The sequence below is a fragment of the Chelonia mydas genome, chromosome 21, assembly GCF_015237465.2.
Source record: "Chelonia mydas isolate rCheMyd1 chromosome 21, rCheMyd1.pri.v2, whole genome shotgun sequence".
Taxonomy (NCBI): domain Eukaryota; kingdom Metazoa; phylum Chordata; order Testudines; family Cheloniidae; genus Chelonia; species Chelonia mydas.
In genome coordinates this window covers 13,859,377-13,869,676 of record NC_051261.2, presented here as the reverse complement: position 1 = coordinate 13,869,676, position 10,300 = coordinate 13,859,377, and the positions used below count along the sequence as shown (strand labels likewise).

General features: G+C 51.5%; 1 protein-coding gene across 1 annotated transcript; it reads left to right on the top strand.

Annotated features, from left to right (window-relative positions):
* The first annotated feature begins 2,579 nt into the window (after window positions 1–2,579).
* Window positions 2,580–8,797, top strand: LOC122463449 (probable G-protein coupled receptor 142). Its single transcript, XM_043533521.1, has one exon. It carries the CDS (start codon window positions 5,889–5,891, stop codon window positions 7,017–7,019), a length of 1,131 nt encoding a protein of 376 aa, XP_043389456.1. The 5' UTR covers window positions 2,580–5,888; the 3' UTR covers window positions 7,020–8,797.
* Window positions 8,798–10,300: the final 1,503 nt, after the last annotated feature.

The window sequence follows — 10,300 nt, the reverse complement described above, 5'->3', positions numbered from 1 at the left end:
CGGACCAGCCGTGTACAAATCGCAGCTTCCCAGATGGAGAGAGCCCTGGGTGCGTGCTGATTGATGAGATGTTTCCTGCTGACCGAAGCTCTGCACTCGAAATAGAAAGCTCTCTCGTTAGTTGGGGATGCATCCCCATCTAACGCAGGCTGGTGGCTGTTGTGAGACAGATAAGAAATAGGTTACAAAGTGGCAGTGTACTGCTGGGTAGTTGAAGAGGGTTCAGTTGTTGAACCAAAAAAATCTCACAGACACACACACCCCCAATTAGTTTGGCGTTGACCTAAAATGGGAACGTTACGTTTTTCTCACAAAAAAAGGAAAACCCAGTATCGTTGTTGTGTGACTGCTGCGATGGGAAGAGGTGCAGGGGGGAGCAGTGGCTGGTCCAGCACCTATTGTCCTTTGGACCGGTTACCGGAGGAGGATGTGTAATGGATCGCCCATAGTTTCTGGGTGTGCGCACAGCCGAGTCCTTGGATGCGGCAGTTTCTTTGGGAGGGACAGTGGGGCTGAGATTTGATCTAGGTTCGGTTCCCAGCTTGCGCACGGGGATAGTCAATACGGGTTGTCAAGGGCACAGAAGTATCAGCAGTTCGTGCAGCTGCCCTAGTTTTTAACCTGAAGTGCTAGGGTAGAACAGCAGGGGGCAGAGGCTGGAGTCCAGCCTGCCCCCTCCACCAGCCAGGGCTGCATTAGGGGGACACTCAAACCCACCACTCCCCTCCCCAGCAGGCACAGCTGGGCAGCAGCATTTGGGGCTCTTCTCTGCACTCACCCACCCACAATCCGATCATGCAGCATTTGTTGGCGACCTTTACCCATTTGCTGCTGCAGAGAGTTGATCCCTCAGTGCTGGGAGACGTTGCCCTTCCTGTCGTTCTGGGGGAGACACCACCCCATGCGTCAGGGAGCGGAGAGGTGTTGAGACCCCAAAGGCAGTAATGGTGCTGGCCTGCAGAGGTCAGTGCATGCCAGAGAACTGGCCGCTGGGGAGAAGGAGCTGTAGGCAAGCTTGTGGTGAACAGCTTGCTTGGATTGTGAGCGCTCAGGCAGGGCTGTCCTCTGAGTGCATGCAGTGCCTAGCACCTCAGGGCACTCCTGATATGCAAAGTGTTATACCACTACTCCCCTTCTCCATTTCTCTGTCCCCCGCTGCCTGCCTGAAAATCCCTGTAATGGTGGGAGGCAAGAGAAGCTGAAAATGCTTCTAGCAGTTGCTCCCCTCTGGCAAGGGGAATAGATCAGTAAGAATTCCAGGCCTACAACCCTTTAGAGGGGGTGTCCATCTCTCCCAAGGCCCACGATGCCCCTTTCCAGCTTTGCTGCTGTTAATATTAGAATGGTAGCATTCTGTCAGCATGGTATGAACATGGGATAAGAGGTGATTTCTGCCCCAAGGGCACATGCAGACAATGGGTGGGCTGAGGAAGGAAGCACCCCTGAGCCTGTTTTAGGGATGGAGAGACAAAGGGCCAGAGGCGACTAGTGGGGTTTTCACAATCAGCTAAGCAGGTTAGGCACCTAAATCCCTTCTGCAGTCAATAGGAGTTAGGTACCTGACCTGCAGAGGCAGTTTTGAAAATCCCGCTAGGTGCCTAAATGCCTTTGGCCAAGACACAAAGGGCCAGATTTTCAGTGTGGTCACACGTTGAACCCACACATCTCCTGCCCTGCCCTAGTTCTCCAGCACAAGGCCATGCTGCCTGCTAGGGGGCCACTCCCGCATTCCCAGAATACTGGCCAGTCCGGTACTGCTGGGAATAGCATGGGCCCGCCCCTGCCAGCGTGACCCTGCCCCTCCCGGCACGTGGGCTTGCTGCATCAGGATGCCCTTTTGAAGCGCGCCCTGCTCCGCCCCCACCAGCATGCCCTCATGCACGGTGCGTGCCAGGTCCCACCGGCGGGAGTGGAGCGACGCACTCTTCGAAACGGCTTCCCCGGCAGGTACCGGACAAGCCCACTGGTTTTGTCTCTGTACTGGCCAGGGCACAATGCACCTAAAAAGCAGATTGTTTGCCTCAAAACCGGCTGAATGGCCTGCCTACTTCCTGCTCTGCTGCTGTTCAAGGGAGAAGCTTCTGTATGGCTTTGGACCCCAACCATTACTTATTCATGGCCGTGGGTGGCTGGTGAATCTTCCCCTGGGGGAGGCCAGTTCCCTGTTCCTCCTCTTCCATCCACAGCCATGTCCACACTCTGCCCCAGACCCCGCCACCGCTCGCTGCTCCCCCGCCCCGCTTGCTGCATTCCTCCTCTTCCGCCTCCCACCCCCGTGAGAACCCCACTGCTCCCCGCATCTCTCCTCCACACACCCCTTCCCCTCAGGCCCCGCTGCTTGTGCTCTCCGTGTCCCTCCTCTCCTCCACCCCCACTCCCGTGAGAACCCCACCGCCTACAGGGACACGGTGAGCGGTGAGTGGCAGGCAGGCAGGCAGGGGGGGACTTGCAGGGGAAAGGGGGAGAAGGAGAGGAGGGACGTGGGGAGCAGAGGGGGGAAGAGGAGGGACTCAGCCAGGCAGTGGGGGGCGATGGGGGGCCTTTGGGAAGGGGCAGAATAGGGACCGGAAGAGGGGAAGCCTAGGTGGGGCCACCATGGCCCAGGCATCCAGTGGCAGGTCGGTGGTGGCTGTCCCACGGGAGGCTTAACCTCCCCTGGCCTATTATACTCGCTGCCCATGTGCCTGGCTCTGTAATAGGTCCTGTTTAATTTGTACTGATCTAACAGTTCCATCTGCCTCTTCACGTTCCCCTTTCTTTGTCCAGCCAGGTAATCATTAACATGGGGTTTCTAGCCGCAGCTGTAAATTAAAAGACAGTAATTTTGTTTCAAGAGGGCTTATTAGAAAGATAAGCTGAGAACAAAACTCTGACAGACAACCTGCTCCTTGTCCTGGGGCTGGTGAACTAGTTAGCCGTTGTTTGAGACCTCGGGAAAGCAGGGCTGTCCTCGAAAATGACTCAGGATCATTGGATGATAACGCTACAGAAAGTGTTTTACCCGCTTCTGGCCATAATCGGGATCCCATGTGAGTATGTGGCTGGATAGTCATCTTCATACGTTTTAAAGCTGAAAGGAAAAATTGTGATCCTGCATCCGTCTCATAGCTTCTGGTTGCCCTGGAACAGGACTTTTAGAGAGACACACCCAGTCTTGACTTAAAGACTTCTAGGGATGGAGAATCCACCAAGTCCCTAGGTGAGTTACCTTCGCTGTCAAAAAGGTGCATTTTATATTCAGTCTCTATTTGTCTAGCTTCAACTTCCAGCCACTGGATTTTTGTCATGCCTTTGTCTGCTACATTAAAGAGCTCACTACTATCAGAAATCATTTTCATGTGTAGGTACTTGTAGACCCTGATCAAGTGGTTTCTTAATCTTCCCTCTGCTACCCTAAATAGACCGTGCTTCTGAAATCTCTAACTGTAAGGCAAGTTTTCCAGACCTAAGTTAACTCCAGTAGCTCTTTTCTAAGCCCTTTCCGGTGTTTCAACTTCCTTTTTGAAATGGGGACACCTGGACACGCTATTTCAAACCTGGGAAAACAACTTTGAATTTTGGGGGGTGTTTTTTTTCTGACTAGCTCTAGCTATAGAATGGAAGATCACTTCTGAGCATGTTCCAGACTGAACCCCAGGTTTCTAAGTGCCACAGGAGATGAAGATGCTCAGGGAACAGGAGAACAGATGGGGCACAAAAAAAAATATGAACCTCTTGATTTCTTTTGCTGCAAACGTTTTCTGCACCATCCTCAATTTTTAATAACAACTTAAAAAATTTCTGGGTGAAATCTTGGCTCCATTGAAGTCAGTAGCAAAATTCCCATTGAAATCCTCGCTTTGTTGGAGTCATCCTCTGTCTCTTTTTGAATTACGTGATGTAGAGAGCAATGCTGCTGCTGCCCTGTTAAATGTGACCTGAAAAGGATTTTTAAACGACTGGGTTTGTCTCTTTTTGCTTCTTTATTATAGATAAACTTTTTAAAATCTTTATAACAAAAAGGAACTTCTTTAAAGCATTAGATCTTGTCTATCTGGGTGAGAACTTGACCGACATAGTTATTCCATAGTAACTAACAGCTAAATCACAGAATTGTTATGCTGCTCAGTTTCCCCTGTGTAGACAAGCCCTTTAAAATGTCAAGAATGTTAATCCCATGGTTTTGCTGGAGGACTTCTCTGTGGGATCTCAGCTGTATATTGGGTGCTTTCTTACAATTTAAATGCAGGCGGTGTTGAATCTTTAACATATACTGTCTTTTCCTACATGTTTGTTAGGCATTGGAGTTGAAAAAGGGTTAATTAACGATAACAACACTTAGCCTGTCTGGCTAAAAATCCCTTCCCCTCTGTTACTTAGCTTGCTTTCTCCTGTCTCTTGTGATGTTATCATCTCCTCAGTTTTCCATTTGCCTACAGAGTTACAGCATGGACAAAAACTTGAATTTTTAATGCACAAACAAGCAACCTCTCTCCTTCCCTCTTTTGCTTCTTTCTGGATGAAGCTAAGACATTGGTTTCCCATTTGCAGGTCACCTGTAATACAACCGGGCAGGAATCTCTCTCCAGACAAACAGCAGCACCCTCTCTTGGGCCCGTTTGCCTCAGGGCATGTCTACGTGTGCAAACTGACCAGAATCGCTACTGTGAAACGGTGGTCTGCAATAGCTAGCTGGGAATGAGTGCCCACATGGGTTAGAAGAGGGGTGAAGAGGAGCTTACTATGCTCTGGCTATGCTAGTCAATTTCCCTGTGTAAATGAGGTGTGAAGGGTGTTGGGACCCCACGTGGCTGATGGTATAAGCTGTCAGCTTGTTTCACAACATATGTGATGGTTCTCAGGGTACCCAGGACTGTCAGTCATGTTGGTATCCTCAGCCTGTAGCGTGAGGGACTCTTGCTTGTGCTTAGCTGGGTGACAGCTCCCTGACACCACCAGCCTGCCAGACACTCCTGCACTCTCCTCTGGGCTGTACCAGCCCTGGCTTTGCCTTGCAAGTTAACAATAGGTGCAGCAGTCCCCAAACCCCTTTGAAGCATTCCCCTGTGGTGTCCAGCCCCTGCCACTGGCTACTCAGAGAAATACCAGGTCTGCTGTCCCACCATGGCTTGCAGGGTCTGTGGCTCCAGGGCAGCCCCCCCACCCCCATCTGGGACCCCAGGGCTTCCAGATATAGCTCAGAAGCCGGGGTTCGCAGAGCTTCCAGGCTCCTTGCTGACTAGATTCAGCTCTGGTCCAGCACTTTGCTTAATCCCACAGCGTTTAGATCTATTTCTAGTGAGAACAAGAATAAGTTTCTGATCAAAGATTCAACATTCAAGTGACAGCGAGTGAGGATCTTGGAAACAAATGATTACATATCAAACAAAATCATAACATGCTTTCTAGAGACCAAACTTAACTAACAAGTTAACCTCCTGTCTAAAGAAATTTCTCATCCAACAGCTTCTGCCGTTTTTCAGCCAAGCTTGGCTGAGATCCTGTTTTCATGAATGGACATGCTGTCCATTTACTTCCTAGGTGCAGGGTCATGGGGTGTCTTCTTTGCCTCTGCTTACAACCCAGTTTGATTGCCTGTGTTCTGAGACAGGCTAACCACCTGTGGCTTGTCTTACCTGGTGACTTCGCATCTCTTTGTTGACTTCCTGAGTATCCCTTGTGTTAGCTTCTAGTGTTTAATTTCCATCCCAACGGAGAGACTGGCAAATAAACATCTCTTGTCTGACCGAAAACCTGGTTCTTCACCTCTGTTGGTGACTCCTGCCTTAATAACGACTCTATGAAAATATTTGCAGCCGACGTACATAACCCCTTACGTTGCATCTATACACACATTTCACAGCAATATTAATGACTAGGGCCACACTGGCTTTCATTTAAGCCCCCCCATGACATTCTGTGGTGAACCAGGATGCATGCACCGGAATCAGGACATTCCTGTAACCCCCTTGCCAAGTGGCATTGAGGGGATCTTGGGTCACAGCATACGTCTGTGCTGTGCTGTTCTGTTGGCCCTAGGGCTCAGCTGCAGCAGAGTGGGGGGGAAGATGGGTTTGCTTCCAACTCAAACAGCTGCGGAAATGTCTCTTTCAGCAAACATCATGACCTTCGTGATCTTCTGGCGGAGGGACTGCTTGATCTCTGCCTCCAGCCGCTACCACCTGATGGCGATGTCCTTGGCCGACACCGTGGTTCTCGTTCTCATCGTTCTCGTGGAGATGATCCTGAAATGCTACAGCATGGAGCCGTTCTGGTACCGGGACCCTTGGTGCACCCTCCGGGACGTCTTCAATTACGGTGCAGTCAATGCCTCCGTCTGGCTGGTGGTGTCCTTCACCGTCGAGCGCTTCGTGGCTATCAACACCTTCAAGCTGAAGGCAAAGCTGTGCTCTCCGAGACGCACGCTCTACACTATTGCCCTGGTTCACGTCTGCAGCTACCTAGTGGCTATCCCGTATTATTGGTCCAACAGATCAGAAAGGGTGAATGGGACGGGGCGGGCGGTCTGCAAATTTAACCCTGACCTTCCCAGCTCTTACGTTGAGGGGCTGGTTTGGTTTCAGACCTCACTCGTGAACGTTGTCCCTTATGTCATCATCTTCACCTTGAACAGCCTGACCCTCAGGCAGATCGTCCTCAGCAACAAAGTGCACTGTGTGATGGCCGGAGGGCTGCACCGAGTGAACTCTGGGACCCAATTCAGGTACCAGAAGAAGAAATCCATCCTCCTCCTTGTGACTGTCTCGATGACATTCGCTTATCTGGGCGCCACCAGGTTTGTCACGCAGATTATTCTCAGGACCTGCCATTATGACATAGAGAGACAGGATTACTCTAAGGCTATTAACATTGCGGTGGACGCTGGTACTATGCTGGAACTGACCAACGCAGCTGTGAACATGTATCTCTATGCCTGCACCCAGACTGCCTTCCGCAGGGAGCTAATCCATTGCCTCAAGGCTCTCCTCTCTCCCTGCAAAGCACAGAGAAAGCACCCGTCAGCCATCTTCCAGGTATAATGCACATGCGTGCATACACACACGCTGCCTTATGGAGATGTCCTGCTGCATGTCTCCCCAGAGGCAGGTATATCTCCCTGTGTTTAATGAGAGGACTTGCCTTATCCCAGCCAGGAGTGAGGATAAGAGAAATGGGCCTAGCATTAGGTATGTAAAATAAATTCAGTTCAAATTAACATCTTCAGCAGATCGATAACAGGCCATACGTTCCGGCTTTGTCATCGACTGGCATGGAGTGTTGGTAGTTTGGATGTGAAATAGCACATAGCTATCCCAGCCCCTCCGAGTGACTCTTTCAGCGCTCTGGGGAAAACTGGCTGTGATTTGTCAATGTTAGAGGGGCTTAGAATGAGAGCTGGCCAAAATTTAGGATTTCTGGTTTGTGGGAAACTTCTGTATTTTAGAACTTGTTTCCTTCTGAATGGGAACAAAAGCGCATTTTTTGAAATTTCCCACAACTCAGAAATTCTGAAAGAAAAATAAATGGTTCAGAAAGGGGGACACACAATCTGCTCCTTGGGACCCCAGCAGCAGCTGAGTGAAATTGACTTGATTCTTGTCAATTTCAGGCAGTGGCTGCCAGGGCTGGCAGGGTCTGTGGCTCCAGGGCAACCCCACTATGTGGGACCCCAGGGCTTCCAGACTCCTGATCCAGCTGGTTCCCAGGGCTGCCAGCTCAGAAGCTGGGGTTCGCAGAGCTTCCAGGCTCCTTGCAGATTAGAGATGGAGATAGAGCTCCCTGAGCTTTCAGGCTCCCAGGTCCGCAGCAGGGATCCTGGAAGCCCAGGCATGGCAGTGCTGCCCTGGAGTCATGGACCTGGGAAGCTCATGGCCTCCAGCAGCCTGCCAGGAAAGTTCATCAAACCCGAGATATTTCTGAAAAACATTTTGGGTTCAATGAATTGGTATGTTCCAGCAAAACTTTTTTAGACTGTGTTTTCATGTTTGCACACTGGGTTTTTCAGTGCAAGCCATTGGCAGCCTGCTAACATCCTACCAGTTCTGGGCATGCTCAGGTAGCTTTGGGAAAAGCATAGGCAGGGGAAGGAGAATAATCTCTATTGATATATCAGCTGTATCCCTAGGGTTTGTATCACATCCAGAGTTGTATCAATTCAAAATTCGTCTATCGACCAGGCCTAAGTGAAGTAAAAAATGTAGCCTTCACGTCGCGCTGAGGGTTCTCGGACCCCATCTTAACAGAGAGCTTGTCCCCGGGGCACCTTCCTCCCAGTCACTAGCTTGTGAAAGACATCCCCTCCCAATCCCAGCCACGTAACGGCCCTGTGACAGCTGCCCTAGAGACCGCCGTACTCCTGAATGGTGAAATGACTCCTGCAGAAAGCTCCTGCAATGGCCTGGGGGAGAGAGAGGTCCCTGTCTTATCCATGATGCCACCACAGCCCAAGGCTAATTGACCCTAATTCGTTTCTCCATTTTCAATTGGGCTAAACTCAGACTCCACACCCTGGTCTTCAATCTGTGTTGGGTCTTACCAGGAACTGGCTTAAGCCTTCATAACACTTAGCAGTGTCCTTCAGAGGAGCCATTTGAGTGCACTGGCAGCAGGCGATGTGAAGTGCTGCGTTTCTTGGAGATGTTTGTATTTGACTCCGGTGCAACCCATCAAACCAGCCCTGAGCGCCAAACCACGTATGTCAAAGCTCGGAGAGCTCTGAAAGCTCCACCATTAAGAAACAAAGACCATCGCTTCAGAGTGGCTTTGCCTTTCTAGGGGCGTCTTTGTACTTTGGTTAAAAAGAGAGTGTTGTAGTGTGGAGGTTGGGTCTAGTATTCTGAGTGAGAAAGTACAGGCTTCTCGTACTTGTCAAGCACTTCGCGAGTGCTGATAGACACACCTCAAAGGCTTGGGCCCAGATAAGGCCCTGAGTGTTCAGGGCCCCCACAACGTCGAGCACCAAAGGCTGGCTTAGTTTTGGGACGTGCTGTAGACCGTGACCGTGACCTTCCAGAAAGGAGGTGTGGGTAGGGCCTAATCCCCCTAGGCAAAGATTCAGATTCCTAGGTGTTAAGGAGCCCGATCGGATAATCAAAAATTCGGATAATGGGAAAGTATGAGGCTGCAGCGCCATCTAGTGGCCACAGGAGAGCTCACCCACGTCTGGACCCGTGCGTGCCGGTTGTTCGGTTAATACGGAGAGCCGCCGGATATTGGCTCAACGGGGTTCTGCTGTATTCCCTTCGCAGCCCGCTGAGCATTTCTTCTTCTGTATCTCTGATTTTTAAGAGCAGGTCGGACAGACACCTGTCGGGGGGGGGGAGGGATAGCTCAGAAGTTTGAGCATTGGCCTGCTAAACCCAGGGTTGTGAGTTCAATCCTTGAGGGGGCCATTTAGGGATTTGGGGCAAAAATTGGGGATTGGTCCTGCTTTGAGCAGGCGGTTGGACTAGATGACCTCGCGCGGTCCCTTCCAGTCCTGCGATTCTATGATTTACCCTGTTGCTATGGCTATCGCCTCTCGTGGGCATATTCCCAGCGTGTAGTGGGTGCCTGCCTGCTGCTGCTACCATCAGCTCTTGGGCTAGGTCTGAGTCTAGCGGCGGGTGCCGGGCTGTGTTCTGGGGCGCTAAGCGCTGGACCGGAGGGTGATTTTGGCAGCATGTAGGTAAAGACCGAATGAGATGCTCACACTGCAGATTGTCCCACAGAGGCGACAATTCGCACGTCTTTGTTTGGAGTCATCCCGAGAGCCCCCTTTCTCAGCGCTCGCTGCCTTACTCCGAGCGATCCGGGGACTCCTTCGGAGACAGCAGCCTGGCTGCCCTGCAAGCGCTGGTTTGCTCACGAGACGTTTGCTCCTTTCCCAGTCGGCCTGGGCCAGAATGACCAGGGGGGCAGCGGCCGGCGCACGGTGGTTTGCTCCTTGGGCTGGCTGAGTCCCAAGAGGGGGTGAGGTGAAGCAGCAAAGAGACTAAGCTGCTGGCTGGAGTGAAAGTTCGGAGCTGGCTTCATTTCATGTTTCCATGTCTCTGTTCCCACCGAAGCAGCCCCCTGCCCTGCTTACGGTCACCTGGCCCGCCTCCTGCCTGTGGAGGCGATGGTGCTCGGATAACGAACCCAACTTTAGGTTCAGAGTCCAGGTGAAGTTCTCCAGCCAGGGCTAGCTGCTGCATCCCCGTGCTCCTCTCCCTGGCTTGTCTCACCTGTTTCTCTGTCCAGCCGCCCCATCAGATTCCATGTAACATTTACGTAAGGGAATGTTCCCCAGGGGACCGCCACGCAGCCGGGGGGCTTGAGTGAGCTGGAGTCGGCCTAGGTT

Coding starts and splice junctions, on each gene's coding strand:
- LOC122463449 (XM_043533521.1), top strand. CDS start 5,889: ATGACATTCTGTGGTGAACCAGGATGCATGCACCGGAATCAGGACATT.